Here is a 20003-nt window from a genome sequence, read left to right as displayed (position 1 = left end):
TTGAGTAATCCGCTGATTCACTATTTAAATCTTTCTTAATGCCCAAAGCTTTACAAATAAATTTGTACTTAAACTACACTGCTGCATAAATGCATCATTGACATTAATCCAGACCTGCTTGGCTCGAGCTCGAGTTTTAGGAGCGTTCAAGATTATAGTCTGTGCCGTACAAAGATTTAAATAAGACACAAACGATCACCTAGAAGGAAAGGGAGCACGTTTAAAGATTTGAAGCCATGTTTAATACTCCAATCTGATGTTCTAATGCTACGATCTATCTACAAAATAATATGAGATGATCAAAATCAGCATAACATTTACAAAGAGTCAAAAGATGTCCTCTGTTGATTAAAAAAAAAAAGAAAAAGTGGGGCAACGGGTGTTACATAAGGGTCACCACACAGTGGAAGGCCAACTTTAACCGGGATTATTTGCTAATGGAGTGAAGCAGTGAGTGGATTAGCGTGAACACATGATTATCTGACGTGTCACATGACCAAAAAACTATTAACTGGAGTTACCAGACATCGTTAATATTGAGGATTCAAACACAAAACGCACAATAAGGCTCACTTAAAGTAGTCTGCTACATCCCGGCTGGATGCAATCAACGTGCAACAGGAGCTATTGTCAGATTAGCACACCAAACATCTGCCCAGATCTCAGAATACATGGCAGCCCACATTTGTCGGATTTTTTTTTTTTGTACATCTTGTGGTGTTGTGGCAAATCATTCTGATCATTGCAATCTGCCCACCTCAACTTTGTCAGCGTGTCAAAGTTTAAGTGGTTTTATCTGTATTTTGTCCGCTTGACTTTATTCTCCAAAAAGAAGGGAAGGCAGAGAGGAAGATGATGATGACATAGGTGTCTGTGGGAGAACTGAGACAGAAATGAGCAATTACCCAGCCATACTGACACTTATAGGGCCGCCTTCCTGTGGTTAGATTTTTCAGTATCCACTGTGCTGCCACTGGAGAGCTCAATGGGACAAATTCTGTTTTTGCATCCACCACAATCTGTGGGGGAAAAAAGCACTCTGACGCAGCAGCTCTAAACTGTTTTAAACTAAGTGACAGCACAGCGGGCTTCATATTGTTTAAGAGTTTAAATAGATTCTGAGTAGGGCAGCCTATTAATCAAGAATAATCTTGAAAGGAATGGGTGCGAGGAAAATAAGATGACGAAGACGACAAAGAAGAAACAGCTGATGAAGACGCAGCAATCTCTTAGCGAGGCTAAGCTTCTACCACATTCATGGCACGCTGTTAAAACCCCTCTTCCCAGCCCCCAGAGGCGACTCTACGTCTGATGTAGTCGCCTCTTTGGTGACATAAACACTAATCCCTTATCATGGGATGTAGGCTGCTGCACCCCGAAGCCCCATTTTTTTTGTTGTTTTTTTTTTTCTTTTATTCCCGTATCACAGCACTCCAAACGGAGCAGATTACTGTAATCTGTGAACACTGGAGCAGACAGATTAGATTAAGCTCATTACACACATAAAATACAGGGAAAAAGGTTAAAAAAAAACCTCTAGTTCACTGGTTAAACACACCTAAGAGTGCGTGGACAAACACACACACGCACCTTCACACACACATATTTTTGGTCATCTGTAGACACCAAAAGCCGGTGCCGAATGTAAAACGTCAAGTCTTCTGGCAGATTACTTCATCAAGAATTGTCACAGGAACGTTGGGAAAAAAACAAAAAAAACCCAAAACAAAATAGAATACCAGCAAAGTCTGTAAAGCCATTCTTTAGAAGCAGTTTCCTGTAGTGTTTGTCTTGTTTAAGTGCAAATGCATCTCCCTCTTTACACATTTGGATGTGTTTTTAATTGCCGTCTGCTTGGCGGCTGCAGCCGTTTGTTAGGTTATTGTGGCAGGTAACTAACCACATATGACACAAGCTAAAGGAACAACTGACTGAATTAGCAGTTTAGCTCATGCAGTTGTTTTGCAGCACTGAATCATGCTAAAGGTACTTATTGTACCCACTGTAGCGTTTGGTATATGAGTGTGTATGAGAGAAAGAGAGAGAGAGAGAGAAAACAGTACTCCAGCCAAGGCTCCACTCCTTATTCTGCTCTCATCCAGTGCGTTTCCTCTTCAGCGATTCCAGCTGGAGCAGAGAGAAGGTGTAAACACACTGAACAAACTGCTTTTATATACATATGACAATTACACAACAGCAAGCCTTACCTCATTCTCAACCATCTTCAACCTGCCCAGTGCATCCTTGGCAGCGTCCTATATAAGGAGAATAAAAAAAATTTTTTCACACTAAAACACACACACACACACACACGCACACACACGCACACACACGCACACACACGCACACACACGCACACACACACACACACACACACACACACACACACACACAAATGCCTGTCCATACCCTGACCCTGCACTCACCCGGTTTCCTTGGCTGGAGTATTTTTTCACAGACTCAGAAAGTCCTTGAACGAAGCGTTGCAGCACGTTTTCATATTCTGCACATGTGGTGAAGGAAAAAGTGAGTTACATGATTCGTTATCATCATCATCTTAAACAGAATGAATTTTTTGCGAGAAAACAGAAAGAAGTGATGGGGAAACGGTTCATCCCGACCTGGGATTTAGGCTCAGTTTTTGCCATCATACTGATTTTTAGATTTTTTTTCAAATCCCATATTGAGAAATAGTTATGCTGCATTTGTTATTTATGCATTCTTTGTTGTTGTTTTTTTAACATTGTATAGTATTTTGTTCATAAGCTTTTCTGTGAGCAGTGAGTCTGTTCTTCAGCTACAACTGCAAGCCAGTAAGGAAGCACTGCCACCTATGTACTCTTGAGATGGACAGTTATACGGAGACGTCTCGTTACTCAAAGCTAATTCTCTTTTCATCTTCAGCCAGTGAGTCCTGTGTTTGCTTTCCTCAGTAGATTTAGAACAAATAAACCAGTAACCATAAAACAGCTCGTTTCTGCCTGTGCTTTGGGTAAAGTTGCACGCAAGGGCCACTCATGGCCCCTCGATGCAGCAGCCTCCACCACAGGATCTGTGGAGTGGCAGCACAATCACACACATCAAGAGACTGACACAGCAGCAGCAAGGACAGCAGAGCCCACAACTAACCAACTAACCGACCAACCAACCACTCTGAGGGACACTGCCAAATGCAGGTAGAGTTTCTCTGAGATGCAGAGACAGTGACAGCAGCAGGAAACCTTAAATAATCCTTAATAATAAAACAACTTTTACTTTCTCCGCAGAGGGGATCCTCAATTTATGACTTGAGTGCCAATTTGATGCATCTATCAGACTGAATTACTGCAAAAATTAAAGCTGCCACAAAACCTGCCTGACAAAAAAGAAGATGCAGAGATGTTGTTGCATCCATAACCCGACGTTCATCAATGTAATAATTTAAAAGTTAGATTTGGAGTTTTGCAAGATCCATTCTGAAGTGCACAGGGTGCTGCTCAGATTCAGCCAAATGCTGCAAAACTGATCCGACTTCACTTCACAGTGCAAACGAATAATGAAACGCAAGGCAAAAAAAATAATGGGACAGTCTAACCTAAAGGAGCTTTTCAGTTATTAAATAGTTTGTGAATGCAAAGACTCACAAAAAAGCAGCAACTGAATCTGAATCTAATATCTAATATTGTGGTATACAGAGCAGAAATGACAAAAACTGTTCCATTTAGCTGAAACAATTCTAGGCTGTAGTGGTGATCCCAGTGATGGACTTGTGATGGAGCTGTGTGCTGCTATCAGCCAGTACTTTGAGGACCTGGACTGCTCTACATAGATGCTGTTGACGAAAGACTTTCCTGTCTCGGTCAAGTTGTTCCAAAACTGAGTCAGGCTAAGATTTTAGGGAGGGGTAAAAGCACATGTTCAAAAGTAAGAGATGTGTGTGTTACCTGTGAGCATGGCAGGAGAGGCTCGTTCCAGCTGTGCTTTCTGCCACTGCAGTCGGTGTGTGACCTCTTGGTGCTGATGGATGAGGTCACACGGGGTTTCCCGCTTGTTCTTTCTGTACTCTGTAATCTGAGAGACAAGCGTAATGAGTGACGAGACCTTGGCGCCTTCGGGCCATTGTAAGCATCAGTGAAGTGCACGTTGTGGGTCGACTCGGGCCGCATGAACACACAGTACTACCTTCCTCTCCAGCCGCTCCTTGTCGTAGTTGAGGAGGCTGAAGCTGTGGAGTTTGTACTGTGGAGGGGAGCTGCTGGAGTGACCGCTCCTGCTGCTCGCCTCGTGTTTCGGTTTAGACCGAGGAGATGCAGGCTGATCAGAGCTGCTTCTGCCGTTTCCTCCATGTCTCGGTTTGGACTGAGGAGATGGAGCCTAAACAAGCAGACCAGAGCATTTCTTAGATTTCTTGGGCAACTGACTCATTTTCACCCAGGTTTATGAAAATCAGGTTATTTGACTTGTGCATTGCTAGTTTTTGTAATGCCTACCTTTATTTACCCGTAATCTGACTAGCAGGCTGGTTTACACACAACAAGTTTGCAGTCCAAACACATCTAAAAGGTACTGGCCGCACTTAATGTGAGTGAAAAGCCTGCAGTCTGCTACGATGTGAGCAATGCTTTTTGCTTCTTCTGGCTACTGACAGTGGGAAAGACTAAAAGCTGGTACAGCTACTGGACTGACGATTTGCTTTCCAGCACGCTCAGAGTGTTTAAATTCAAATCTTTGTCACTATTCTGTTTCAACTTTGTTTGTAATTGTTCGTGAAATAGATTGCAGTTTAAACCATGGGTAAGAATATATGTGTAGATGCAAAACATCAATAAATAAGCATCATTTATTTAAAACTGCTTTTCACAGATAAGTGGTAGCAAGGCAGCGTACTCAAATAAAATAGAATAAACATTAATTGTCCTAAAAAAAAAATAAAAAAACGATACAGAATGAATTAAAATCAGTAAAGAAGCCTGGCTGACTAAAAAAAAGTCAGTAAGCATCAGTAAGACACCCAAACACGAAGAAGGAAAAAAGATGCCTAAAGCCGAGAGTTTGAGTGAGTTTTAAAGCAAGGCTGTTTGTCATTTCTATTTAAATGCAGCATATACTTTACAAAAAGCACACGAATGTATTAACACTCAAGTCAGGCCTCATTGAATCATCGCAGCAGAAGATGACACAATGAGCTAATGTAATTACAACAGCGCCAGTCGCACCTCAAACAACCTGGTTGAAAAAAATTACGCAAGTAAAACAACTAATAACAAAAAGCAATAATTTGAGGAAAGTACATGCTTCTTGTTTGTTTTCCTTCTTTTGTGGAGCCATGTTTAATAAACTACTTCCATCACAGCCATTTTTTCCCCTATTTTGTGCTTTTCAAATATATTTCTTGCATTTCCACTCCATGTATCTGCTGCATTTATGTGATCATGCATCCTGGCTTCTGTAATTCTACCCAGGCAGCTCTATGACTTGAACTGCATAGAACGGTCTATATTTTGAAAGAATCCAATTTTCTGTTTTTTTTTTCCATGTGAGAAAGTAAAACTGTGATTCTTTTGAAACTGTCTGAAATTCACGTGTGAAAACTGTTTCTCAGAAAGCAGCGAAACACGACAATTGTTCAGATAAAGATATCGCTGTAGTCTCCATTTTTCCTGAAAGGTTATAACGGTGTTTCCACTCATTGACTAAACATTATGCAGCAGTATGGATTCAAGAGTTTGCCAGTTTCTCCTGTGCCAAAGAACCACTAGCACTTGAGTTCATAAAGTAATTGCGTGAAGAATAAAGAGAACTCGCGAAGACGCTAAAATCTTGTACACTCTAAGACTTAAAATCGCTGCGTGAAGTGGGATGTTACTGGTAGATCACCAGTTTTAAAATAGATGTGGTTTCAGACACTATTTGATCAGCCACCAAACACTTTGTTTATACTGGCTGACTTCACACTTCTGGGGCCCGTTCTTCGTACCTCGCTAAGTAGGTTAGCCGGATTAGATTGTTGACGATTTCGCGTGATCCTGGATCAGTCGGTTCCCCGAAGCTCATCCGGGACTTGCTGTCATAGCAACAGAGCCGTAAGCGTAAACCTGCTCGGGAGCAGGTTTACTTTATGTAAACAGGATTAGATCGCGGCCACGCAGGTATGTCCGCTTCATTTATACGAAAGCAACAGCGATAAATAAATAACATCAATGTAACTGAAGATAATGCAGCACTTGATCCTTTTATTGATGTCACACAGATACATACAGGTCATTTCCTAAAAAAGGGAAATGTACTATTAACATTCTATTACATGTATGTGATTATTACAGATGTAATTCATATTTCAGAGTAGTAATTGTAAATTACTTCGTGTAATCAAGATGAGAGACCACGGCTATAAAAGCCAAGGTGGATTTGGGAAGCCTGTCGCAGCCATGTCCTGTCCGTTTACGCGAGCAACCCATTGCGGAAGGTGCAAGATTGATAAGGAGAGTCCTCAGAATTCAGCGTATATTGCGGGACAGACAGGATCCTTTAGCTCAGCGCGACAGTGTGCTCATTGAGAGATATCGATTTTCCCGTGAGGATATTATTTACTTAACCAACTTGTTGACGAGGGGGTGCAGGACCACCACCTGTCTTTTTTTGCTCTGCCCTTTTCTTGGTTGCTGTTATAAACAAACAAACAGATTATTTCAGGCTCTCTTTCCAAGAGACGAAAAGCAATATAAGTGATAAATATTACCATTCTGTAGAATATTCTTATATTTCACTTTTACTTGTTCCCATGTTCTAGTGGGTCCTGTTGTGGCTCTAATGTGAAAGAGGATAAAATATAACATATTATAATATAATGTAATATAATATTGGATAATATAGTGTAATATAATAAATCTACCCTACCGCCTACTGGTGTTGGCCAGAGGGGCCGATGGCGCGATATGGCAGCCTGGCTTCTGTCAGTCTGCCCCAGGGCAGCTGTGGCTACAACCGTAGCTGCCTCCACCAGTGTGTGAATGTGAGAGTGAATGAATAGTGGCATTGTAAAGCGCTTTGGGTGCCTTGAAAAGCGCTATATAAATCCAATATATTATTATTATTATTATTATTATTATTATTAAATTACTTACGAGTTTAATTTGTCAGCAACTTCCTGCCAGCCCTCTCTCCTTGCTTTTGCAGCCTTTGCAGTGTTCCCTTGCGTTCTGATTAAACTCTGAAACTCCTGAAATCCCTCACTCAAGAGTTCTTGCTCTGCTGCCGAAAAATACCGAGCCGAGCGCGCTCCTTCGACATTTTCGCCGACCAATCAGAGGGTTGCCGATCAATGTTTCTACTATCGATGCGTAGCCCCTTTTATGACACCCAGTGATGTCACATTACTGCGTCCAGCTGTACTAATCGTCAACAGCAGGTGTGTTCGGGGAACCGGATTAGCGAGCTCACGGTTAGCGCGATGATTTGATCTTGGATGTAGTAAGCGACGTACGAAGAACGGGCCCCTGCTCTGACACATATGAACATCCAGTTTGTGAGGCAGCACTTTGGCTCAGTGTTTTGCACAGTTTGCATCACACATGGAAGTCTTGTGTACGTCCCTGCTTGAGCTGGACGTGTTTCAGTCCAAAGACAAAGGCGGGTCAGTTTAATTGATAACACTACTCACCCGTTCCTTTTGTTTCTCTGTCGGCGTGGAGACTGGTTCGAGAGTCAGCCACTTCTCCTTCACTGGATGCAACTCGACGCCTGACAGAGGCTCTCTGATCTTCACCCTCACCTCCAGCTTTCCGCCTGTAGTTTTACGTCCATCCATCACCTACAAAAAACAAACGCGCGCAGTTAAACCGCCTCTGAACATGTGTGGGTGCGCGCACGCGTAATCAACACTCACCTCTAAGATCTCTCTGATTTCACAGTGATTTTCTAGACCTTCTAGCTTCAGCTGAGCAGTTCCCAGTACTTTGTCATTCTTAAACAGGCCTCTGTAAACACAGCAGAGAATACAATTTACAGAAGCTACAACGAGGGGAAAAAAAACAAACAAAACACACCGATATGGAAGCATATTCTCTTTTTTTCTACTGAAGCTGCTGCGTTTTACCCCTTGTGGATGATTTCAAACTTGATTCCCTTGGATTGTATGACTCGTTTAAAGGCCCTGTGGCCGCGGTTGATGTTGAGTCTGAAAGTCTCTTTAAACTCTGGACTGCTGGTGTTCTTTACTGTGTTGGTTTTGTCCCTCTGAGCCTCCTCCTACACACACACAGAATTCATTAACGCACATATGTAAATACACGGACTGAAACGTCCACAGCGAGTGAATGTGAAAGATTCTCACCGCGCTGGGAAAAGGAAACTCAAATTTTACACTGGCATCCAGATCATTAGCAGAGACACCTGTGGAGAGAGAGAAGCTAGGTGTCAGTGCACAGCGATCTGACAGATTACTGCCTGGTAATTTCAAAGATGGGGATGACTTCAATACCAGAGGGAGCTGGGAGGTTGATGCCTCGGGTGACGTACAGTATCAGGTCATTGAGTGTCAGGTTGGGGTTGATCCTGCGGAGCAAAACAACAACAACAAACAAACAAACATAAAAAACACCATTCAGAAACAGCTTCAAAAGTCAGCATCAGTCAGCATCACGGAGAGGCAAACAATTAACTGATGAATGAGTCACCGCCACAGTCGCTTAGCTGTTAGCTCCGTATGACACTGGAGCAGAGGCAGAGTGAGTCACAATGAGTCACTCTGAGTCATCCATCAATCCAGTCAGGAAAAGCACTACCTTTAATGTTCAATCATTTGCTTTCAAAATTAAACAGCTCATGTACGAGTAGAAAATTAAATATAAAAGACAATCCTCATAGAGTCAAAACATCTTGATTATAACGTTTTAAAAAATACACAATAAAAGTGACAGTTTGATGAACCGCGGCTTAATTGACTGACTGACAGATTTTCCTTTTTCTGCAGGCACTGCCATAATGCCACAAGATGAGTAACAAAAAGTTATACAGATGATTAGTAGTCTTTATCATAGGCGTCCTCTGGATGGATGAATTACATTAATTAACATCATGTTGGCCATTATACTGCAGGCTGATTTGTATTAGGTTTTTAAGGCAGATGTATTTGTCATTTGTCAAATACATCTGCCTTAAAAATTAATTAAAAACATGGCTTAAATCAACCATTAAAAAAAAATAACCAAAACACAAATTATATAATCTAACGAATCTAATCCGACTACAGAGCTGGTTAGTTTTTTCTTTTCTAATTTTGATAACGCTGTTGAAGTGACTTGATCTCCAGTCAGGATGTTACTAAGATATAAACTGATCTGAAAATTTGATAGTTAAGTAAAATAAGGATAATGTTGACAGAGCGCAGCAGAACTATGACTAGAAGAAAAATCAGGTAACGTTTGGCCGGAGGAGACCACGAAAGATTTACAGAAATCCTTCTGGACCAAAGTGATGGACCAACAGACAAACTGAGCGACTTGCGATGGTGTTTATTATGAATGAATCTGTATTCTGAATGTTTGCTACTGACTTGATAGAGTTGAAGGTTCTCTCCTCGGTGCGGCACTTGGGGACTGGATGACCCTTTGTGTAGGCGCTCTTTAGAATCTCTATGTACTTCATGGTCTCCTCAAGTAACTTCTCAGACCTGGGTGAGAGACAGAGTCATGATTTTTAGATCTGTGTGACAAAAAACATTTTTCTTTTAGTTTGATTTTGTCATTTTTATGCATTTTCGTGTCTACACGTCTACACACATCTTGGTCTCGCCTGGTACTGAAATACAACAAGTTTAATAACTGCACAGCTGAACAGCTCTATTTCCTGAGACAAACACATATATCACTGCATTTGAAAATCCGCGATTACAAAACACTCTGTGCATCATCTGTAAAAATAAATCCTAATTTTCTAGGACAGGACAAGATTTTTCAAACCATGCCAGAAAAATGAGGAAGCAGGACAAACCCTCTGAAGATAAGAAAAAGTTTTAAAGTACAATTCTCAAAGGTTAAATGTCAAAATATTGGAAGAAAACTACAAATATTATAAAGAGGTACATCATATATAAAGATAGCTAAAATCACTGTGTGCATGCTGACAATATAATTAAGAATTACAGAAGTTCTCAGTTAGATTTATTACAGACATTCATTAAAATGAAAAAAAAAAAACTACATTAATCTGAGTCATAAAACCCTTTCTCTGTATTTCAGATTTTATTGAAATTTTGTGAAAAGGTGAATTTATACTTAATGTGATCACAACCAGATCTGTTCTAGAAGTTGGTGTTGATGCCTTTGAGGTAAACAGTGATCTTTTCAATGTTAAGCTCCAACATGACTGCAAAAAAAAAAATCCCACGGTTATAAAACTAAAACAAAAAAAAGTTTCTTACTTTAAAGCCTCGGCCACGTTTCCCGTGTTTGTGAATTGCTGGGAGAGGCCCAGACATTTCTGTTCATGGAGAGAGAACAAAAGAGGGCGTGTTGTGTGTGTGAGAGAGAGAACATACCGTAGGCGAGGACAACAAAATAAAGAACAACTGTTATTTGTCTGTTTAAGAATCACAATCACAATATGTATGAACATTTCGTAACTAATAACCGTAACTAACACATGACATTAACATCAGTATGTAAGGTGGACGTCAAGAAGGTGCTTTTTCAGATAAAATGTAGCATAAAGATGAGGGAAAGGTGCATCTTAACCTCGTACTGCTTTTTCAAGTGATCCATGAGGTTATGGTACTGCTCACTCGTGGTACGAGAAGAAGGAGAGGTACGGGAACGAGCCAGGGTGTAGTCTTCTTCACTTACTGGAAGACTGGGAATCTGTTGTAAAGGAGAAATAGAAACAAACAAATAATAATAAAGACAATTAGAAAGTTACCAGGACCCATTCAAATACAAATGTAACTGATTTAATACAAATATTCTGTTATGAGTTACAACACAGCTTTGAAAACCGCATGTCCAACTTGGATCGAACTCTAATCAGCTGTTACTTCGTTTCCTGTCTGTCTGTTTTTACACTTGTGTGACAAACAAACAGAAGCACAAGCATAATATTCTTGGTTAACACATGAGGGGACACACTGAGAAATAAACAAGTTATATGCAGAGAAGTCAAATAAAAGTGAGGCAAAAATAAATCAAAATCTTATGGGACAACTGGCACAGATATGAAATATGAATAGTGTAATGATGCTGAAAATATGCGTGCGCGCACACACACACACACACACACACACACACAGAGGCGTGCGCGCACACACACACACACACACACACACACAGGCGTGCGCACGCACACACAGGCGTGCGCACGCACACACACACACACACACACACACACACACACACACACACACACACACACACACACACACGAGGTGAGACCAGGTGTTTTGATTTCACCCCGTGTTTCCTTCCTATCATCTTCTATTTCCGTCACATTGTGTTAACACAACTCGTTTAATATAAATTATTTTAGCATGATACAACCAGTCTGTGTATTATTTCAGGTTTTTAGTAAATTTTTCCTGTTTACTTGTAGCTGAGGTATGCACAGTGACGCGCCCAGTGGACATGCCAAACTAAAAAGGGAAGAGCACCTGCAAGCTAACCAACCAGCAAACAAAGAAGCGCACACAAAGCCAACTTTAACAGAGGTGTTAGACAGAGTTTCTTCATCAAGTGTTAAGACAGGCCTGCGTTTCCATTCACTGTGAGATAATTGGTGTTTTTAAAGAATATAAATGTGCAGTATTTTCTTTCCCAGCAGAGACATGGAACCACAAGCTGGGTATGGAGGCAAAATGTTGGCGAGTTGAAAAGACGCATGTAACTACAGGCAAAAACTGACTTTTCAAGCTATGTGATTAGTGTGTGCTTAGTCAAGTTCACGCCAGAAGGTTATGCTGTAGGGCAGCGGTCCCCAACCCCCGGGCCTCGGACTGGTACCGGTCCGTGAGTCATTTGGTACCAGGCCGCGAGAGTTGAGGCTCAGGTGTGAAATGTATAGTTTTCAGGGTTTTTATCGGTTTTCAGCGTTATTTTGTTATCGTTTTTATCGTTAACTCGATTTTCCTGGGTCTTTTCACGTGTGTTATGAATAAATCTTATTTTTTCGGTACCGGTACTAGTTTTATTTTGTTGTATTTATCCGCGACACCTTAAAGGCCGGTCCATGAAAATATTGTCGGGCATAAACCGGTCCGTGGCGCAAAAAAGGTTGGGGACCGCTGCTGTAGGGTACAGGTAAACCACATGAACAAAAAAATGTTTTAAATTAAAAAAGAATAAATTAAAAAACATTTTCCCCCAATGCTGCCACTATATTGTCACATCCCAGCCAGTAAAATGAGCTATGAGAGCCTTTTCCAAATACGTGTAAATATGCCATTTATTGTGAGTGCCCATCATATTCAAGCTTATGAAACAGGTTGTTATGAGTCATCTGCTTGTTGTAAAACTAATCAGAATGGCTGTGCAGCTTTTTGTGTTGACTAGTTGAGAGTTTCTGTGAGGGTTGATGAGGCTATGTGGTATATGCAGGTTACATGACCATCAAAGCCTGACAAACTACAGATGTCTCACAGTCAACATGACTCTTATTTCCCAGTGTGGCTCTAGTGAAACTAAATTTGACACCCTTGATCAAGATTATCCTGAGTATTACCGATCCACCTCCTATTCAGGGTCGTGGGGGTGCTGGAACCTATCCTAGCTACCGTAGGGCAAGCAGTGATTACTAATATATAGAAAATGTATTTATAACCTTGGTGATGTCAACTGGCAGGCCAGACTTTGCAGCAGTGATCATGGCGTCCAGTCCTTTGGCATGTCTGAGGTGCTGTGCTGCTCCTGTCATGTCCTACAAACGCAGCAACAGATGCATCAATGAAAAATACAACAAAGGTTTGGAATTCCAATAACATCAAAGGCAGCTGTGCTAAAAACATCTGCATAACTGTAAAGATGGCACTGTATGCATCTAAAACAAAAACAAAGAAAATAAGCTGGGAAGTCAAAAGATTACCTTCATATTTTTGGAGCGCAGTGCCGCACGCATGAAAGCTTGTCGCCTTAGCAACAGGAAATCCAATTGCTGCTGGGCTACAAGGATAATTAAGACAAAAATAAGCGAAACTTACTGTATACCACGTTCACACCGTTAGAAAAAGTTTATTTCAGCTTATCTGTGACTCACTTCTTGACCACACATTGTTTATGTCACATATTGGGTTGAACAGTGTGTGGTGCTGAATCAGATACAGGTCTGATTCTCTTCGCAGTCTGAACAGTAAAAATTGATTCATCACTTGCTTGAAATAAGTGTCATTTTTACATCCTGAACTTTTTGGATGAAATTTGTTTTACTGAAGCCATTTGCATCACGATCCACTCCTGGCTCCAGCTGCATACACCTCTGTAAAGACTTAGCAGCCACTGCAGTACAAAAAACCAAAAGTGAAGTGTTGTCTCGCTTTACCCTCGTCTTCTTTGTCCAGTCGCAAGTTTGCTGACTTCTACTGCACACAGACAAAAGTGTAAACACTGACTCAGGTGTCCTCCATGTTTACTGCTTGGCAACAGCAAAATTAGTGCCCTCGTCTTCTTTTGCACATGCAGGTAAGTTCAGGACTGAGACCAGGTCACAATGAAATCTGATATTGCTCAGTCACTTTTTTCATATAGCGCCTTTTGTGAGAGCGAGAACGGTGAGCATAAATGGGCCATAAGGTTTGCAGTATGACAACACTTCAGTGTTGTGTAACACTCAAACATCGCGCATGACACATGCACATGCCCCTCTTACACACACCCACATTTGAAACTCACCTTTAGCTCCCAGTTTCGGAGTTGAGGAGCCTGCAGGAGCCTGAGGAGCTGGAGACTTTGCTTTCTGGACAGGTGGACGCACCACAGCCTGCAGAGGTTAGGATCAATAGCAAATGAAATGAACACAAGAACAGATTTCAAGGTCACAAAATACAGCTTAATACATCTGTGAGTTTGTGTGTGAATAAACTGATTTACCTTAAAGCGTTTGTGTAAATTATTACGGCTATTAATAAACTTGTTAACAAGCCCAAAAATGATGCAATAGGCAGAAGGTGCAGTTGAGAAAACAATGACTGAATAATCTGCCATAGAAGTTGCAGAAGCTATTATGGGAGACAATAAAGCTTTTTTTTTTGGCTTGGTGCAAAAGCAATCAGATTTCTTGGCTGCAAAAAACACAATTTGGCCATTTGGCAGTCCCTGAATTTGTTTTTTCCCCCCATTCTTCTTTTTACCTTGGCAGCTTCTTCGTGCCCATCCTCTTCCTCATCTTCTGCGTCTGCATCCTGGTTTGCTATTTTCATTGCTGTTTCCAGGACACCCATGAAGTTCTGCTGACCACCCTCTGTGCCCTGAAGCGGTGGACAACCTGGAGCAAATAACAAAAATCACACACACACACACACACACACACACACACGAAGAAGCCTTACACATCAACTCAAGACATCAAAATCTCAAGACACACATGAACTCAAAACTTACCTGGTGGCACGGGTAGATCAGATAAGTTAACAGGTCGGCCAGCTTTGTGAGCTTTGATGGCGTCCTGATATTGCTGTTAAGAGTGAACATTAAGTAATTAATATTACTCAATGTTAGGTATTTTAGTACCATGGTAGCATTTACTGGATATTGTTTTATAGTGACATTATGCAGGAAAACTCTGTCATTCAATAAGGCCCCTTTGTTTTAGTTATTTTTCTCTTTGACCCAAGAATTGATGTGTGAGAATCACAGGCTGGTACAAGGTTGAAATACCACAGAGATCACTCCCTCAGCTACATTAGTTTCTTAATCTTTTAGACGCCTGTTGAAGGCCAAATGGTTTGTTTCAGATTTCACTAATGAAAGAACTCTTCGTTTTGTGCCTTGAAAATATGTCGCTGAGATAATCACAATTGTAGCTGAACTAATAAACTACACAAAGGATGCTTCTTCACCCAAGGGCAGGAAGACGCTCCCTTATCTTGGTCTGTACTGGTTTAAACTGATAAATCTGCTGTCTCATGAATTTTACCCTCTATATAAACTGTTGTACTTGTGAATAAAGTTGAGTCAATTTGGGAAGACAATCTAAAGCAGTCTCTGTTTTCTTGTTCTCCCAAGCTGCTCCCGAGCTCGTACTAACACGCTGAATGGCATGCTTGAATATTGCTTGAGAATATATTTGACTGTGTTACAGACTAAGGGACATTCTCTGCTGATAGGTGAAGGTACATTCTCTGCTGATAGACGTCCACGCCTCGAAGGAAGTCGATCCACGGATTAGGCCCTGGAAACCGTTTCCTTCACTCAAGTTTTGCAAGACATATATATATATATATATATATATATATATATATATATATATATTGAAATCTAACATATGAAAGCACACAAAACCATTTCCATTCCAATCCAAGCACAAAATCGAGGAATTAGTTTTTAAATAAAGAAGCTGTAACAGCTAAAAATGTTTTAATATCTTGTTTCTTTTAGTTTCACTGAGCATAGAGTTTATTTGGAAAAAACAAGCAAACACATGTGCCACAATATTTGTGTTGTGTACCTTCATAATGCGCTGATGCATCCGGGCCTTGCGATCGTCCCCTTTGCTCTTAGCTCCCTCTGCTGCTGACTTGTATATATCCAACCTCTGCTGCAGGGCTTCAGCCAAACTTTTGGGAGCAGGCAGATCTTCAGAAGGCACAAACACACAGTAACGTACATTATTATTTTAACATGACTTTTTTTATTTAAAATCACTTCATCACACTTTTTGGTTAAAGTGAAGGACTGGGACTCCTGGAATCTTACCCGCAGTGGCCACCTGGGAGGGCGCAGGAGCAGCAGGAGCAGCAGGGGGGTCAGGTTTAGAAGAAGACTGAGGAGGCGCACTTTGCTCTGTTATTACGTCTCCTGCAGACGGTGGAGAAGTGGACACAGGTTATGATTGTAACTAATTATGAAGTACACATTAAACCCCGTTTGAACATGATTATCAAATCCAAGACCGTTTTTTGGTACAATATAGAGGCCGTGGCCGAGAAGTTTCTGGACCAAAAAATATACGATTGAACTTTATCCAAAGACTTGATGATGTAACTCTTGCTCTCAAGTATTACAGTGAAACAGATTTTTTTAATATACAGTCCTTAATCATCAGAGTTGTTTTTATAGTTTTTGTTGTGAATTAGTCTCTGAAACTCTTTTACATCTCCATTACTTGGAAAGCACTTTGCAGCTGAATAAATATAAAAATGTTTTAAATGATGCTTGTGTGATTGGCGCTAATGTTCTTACAGTTTCTCAATTTTTACTGTGCCTCAACAAGACCAGCCAGAGAACAAGCAACATCTGAGTGAGACTCTGGCACATGTGCAGAAACAAATATGTGACATGAACATACATAACATAACTCAATTAAGTACAGATGACGTGTGTTAGAGTGGAGCTTATAAACTGGACGTTTTTTAAGCAAAATTATTTTATTTAAATGGGCATTAATTTTATTTTATTAAAGGAAACTGTTAGCACTATAGTGAGTGCATGAATGAGCATTTAAAACTAACATTCTCCTTTAACCACTGACCAGGTGGAGGAGGCAGTGAGCTCAGGTCTACTGGTTCGCCCCGGTCCAGTGCCTCCAGTATCACATCGAAGTTCTGCATAAATCAAGAGCAGCGTTGTTAAAACAAACTATGAAAAATCCTCACACTACAACCACACACACACTCTTACTCCAAAGCCCTGGCTGACATCAGCTGTGTTACCTTGGCAGTGAGGTAGTGCTGTTTGGCCTGGTCAATGTTGCCGCTCTGTTTGGCGTGTATGGCAGCCATCTTATAATCCCTCTGTCTGGTCAACACTGCCTGTTTCGCCTCTGCGTGAAGAAGACATAGTCATGTGAGGGCGAGCATTACAGTAACATTTAGTTAGCAGACACGCTACTTGTCAGAGCAGCATAAATTATAATGTATGTTGTCAGTTAAGCGTCCATCGATCTCTTTAACCGCTTATCAAAATAAGGGTCATGGAAGAGCTAAAACCTATCCCAGCTGCTACAGGACTGAGAGGTAGAGTGGTGCACTCACAGGGCTAACTCGAAGAGATAGACAACACACTGTCATCCACACCTACAGCCAGTTTAGAGTCACTCATTAACTAAGCATGTACTGTATGTCTGACGGTGTTAGCAAGGAGACAAAAGCATTCATGCAAACTGCGCGCAGAAAAGCCACTGACCAGGGGATCTGAACCAAGAACCGTTTTGCTGTGAGATCACATTGTGAGGCATTTATTAAAAAGGTGTCGTCGATAACAGAAGCGAGAGAAAATGTACTGTCTGATCAGAAGTGAAAAAAATCCCACATGTATTTTAATCTTAATAAAGGAAAGAAAGCTTCTCTCAAACTGAAACAGAAGTAAAGATCTGCAGAAGGAAAGAAAAACAACGCAAATTAATCTTTTATGCAATGTTGTTTAGTGCAGTTATTTAAATGACCAAATATTATTCAATTCTTTTGAGTACGATGCTAATCTGATTAACTTGCACTATGACCGTGTATTTACTTTTATACTCTTCTAATAAACAGTATAATTCACATAATGTGTTTACCTGAGTGATGAGCATTAGGCTGGCTGGGTGTGAGGGGAGAGATGGCAGGTGTTTCCGGAGTCATGGCAGCAGCTTGCTTTTGGGGAGGGATCAAACGCGTTGGCTTAGTGTTCAGAGGTGTCGGGTCAGCTTCCCTCAGAGGTTTCTGATTGGTGGGAGGGGGAGGGACCAGCACAGGCTTGGGCACCTCTCGTTCTTTAACCACTTCAGGCTGGGCTGGGGAATCCGACTTTCCGCCGAGAGCAACAGGTGGAGGCATCTCTTCTTCATTGACTGGTTTTCCTTTCTTGGCAGATGTTAGCATGGACTGTAGAGTCTAAGGTGGAAGAAAAAAACCCATAAACATAAAGCTTGATCTGAGCAGTAAATGAAAACTTGAAGACTCTAAATAAAGACAAAAGTATGTACACAAGACTTCACATCCTATAAGATGCGTTTCTGCCTATTTGCTTTACCTTCAGCCCGCGTTCATATCTTCGAACTTTGCTAGTCTCGCCTGCAGCCTTGGCGTTGGAAATGGCAGTCTGATACATTTCAATACGCTCGAGGAGCCGTGACTCCAACCCAGTTGCACCACTGGGAGCAGCAGGAGGTGAGGGGTGTGAGGCGACACTAGTTTTAGGAGCTGTTGGTGTAGCGGCAGGTGGAGTTGGAGCAGGAGTATGCTCCTCATCATCCTCCAAAACATCATTCAGTTCTGCCTATGTGCAGAAAGGAAAATGTCAGTTAACTGTTTAGTCCCTGAAACGCTTACGTTTGTGTCTGTTTGTGTCCATTACCAACAGATCTTCATCATCCAAATCATCGTCCCCCATGTCGTCATCATCTATATCTTTCATACACAGAGCTGCCATTCGCTCAATTTCAGCCATGGGAACAGGAGCTGAACAGAAGAGGCAAACATATGAACATAATGTCAACTGCTCTTTGTGATATAAGGAAAAGGTCAGTTTAAACATTAGCACATGAATGAGAAAGAAAGAAGGCTTAATGTGCCAGAAGTGTGTCATCCTCACCTCTCCCATCACCTTTCTTCCCTTGTGCTCTTCCTTCCTTCCTTCCTCCCACCAGATTGAGCAACTCTGCCTCCAGCTCATCATCATTTCCCTCATCATCCATGCCGCCATCCGGAGACAGGTCAAGGAGCAGCCCCATCTGTGACACAGACAGACAGATAGGAGAAACGGCTTCAGAGTCCTGCCTGCTTGCCACACGTAAAGTTTACAGTTATCAGACAGGGAGGGTAATTACCTGTTTGGCTCGGGCCGCCCCTTGACCCCGAGGAGGTGGGTTGCGACTGCGACTCATTGACTTTTAATACCTAAAAGTGAACGCACAAACAGGATGACAGTAAATTACCCCAAAAGGGAAACCAATAGATATAGAATAAAGTTAAAACAAGTACAACTCTGACTCCTTGGAGTAAAATATACATAAATAATGATTACTTAGTACACCTGAGTCGGTACACTTCACTATCAGCCTCAAGGGCAATGTGGCGTAATAAATCAAACAACTTCTATGATCTAATATGCAGTTAGCTTCTATATTTATGTCAGCTAATAGCTAGACCCACAGCTTCACACGGGCTGTTTACCTGCTTAGATTAACGGAGTTAAACGTTAGCGTTACAGCCACACGGGTCGACGGTTAAAATCGGATCCAAATGAGGAACAGCAGACCAGATCTACCGTGACAGATATATTTCTGCCTTCTTTTCGAGTTCCCAAAACAAGATTCGCAGACAGTGGAATTTACTTCCTATATTGCGTCTCCAATAGCAACGAGCATTGCACTTTACGGCTAGACCAGAGCCGTTGAATGGAGAGTCACGTCTCACGTGATTCATGCAGGGCAAATCGATCCCGGAAGTGCTTAGGGAGTGTGATTGCAGAGCGAAAAAGTGTTTTTGTGTTTGTTGTTGTTGTTTTTTGTAATTAGGCATCAAGAAATGCATCATTATGTAATAGTGTGTATACCTCGATGAGGTACATCCATTAACATCTTTGTATATTTATTTATAACTCAAATATTCTAGGATTCATTTGAACTGGAAGCCTTATTTGCTTACTCAACATATTTTAAAACTGTTGAATTGTTGTTCATGTGTTGTTTAACAGCATGCTAATCAGAAAGAGTCTAAACCAAATATATTACTATATGTTGATGGAACAAAATAAATATTTAAAAGTTAATTATTTCCTACCTGCCACGTTTTCTTCATTGTCCTTTCAGAAGTTATCATAAATTTATGTTATTTAAGAAAAGGTTATGAAGGATGACATTATAACAATTCACTGCACTAGCATGAGCGTTAGTCTGCTTTCTTTGTA

At 41.2% G+C, this 20003-nt stretch overlaps 1 protein-coding gene across 1 annotated transcript; it reads right to left on the bottom strand.

The window, feature by feature from the left end:
* Positions 1–1363: 1363 nt before the first annotated feature.
* cc2d1a (coiled-coil and C2 domain containing 1A) lies at positions 1364–19445 on the bottom strand. The gene is made up of 28 exons (XM_080880678.1): positions 19268–19445; positions 18922–18991; positions 18687–18825; positions 18450–18553; positions 18126–18371; positions 17671–17986; positions 16826–16935; positions 16645–16717; positions 15870–15971; positions 15622–15749; positions 14556–14628; positions 14306–14439; positions 13848–13935; positions 13045–13121; positions 12784–12879; positions 10713–10835; positions 10400–10458; positions 9533–9649; positions 8459–8532; positions 8312–8370; positions 8075–8226; positions 7865–7955; positions 7640–7789; positions 4162–4353; positions 3924–4050; positions 2427–2503; positions 2208–2255; positions 1364–2127 (listed from the first exon to the last, which is right to left on the bottom strand). The coding sequence occupies exons 2-28, from the start codon at positions 18976–18978 to the stop codon at positions 2095–2097; spliced, it is 3045 nt and encodes a 1014-aa protein (XP_080736804.1). The 5' UTR covers positions 18979–18991; positions 19268–19445; the 3' UTR covers positions 1364–2094.
* Between the last annotated feature and the right edge of the window lie 558 nt (positions 19446–20003).

The sequence above is a fragment of the Rhamphochromis sp. 'chilingali' genome (genome assembly GCF_963969265.1).
Source record: "Rhamphochromis sp. 'chilingali' genome assembly, chromosome: 4".
Taxonomy (NCBI): Eukaryota; Metazoa; Chordata; class Actinopteri; order Cichliformes; family Cichlidae; genus Rhamphochromis; species Rhamphochromis sp. 'chilingali'.
This window is presented reverse-complemented; position numbering and strand designations above follow the sequence as displayed.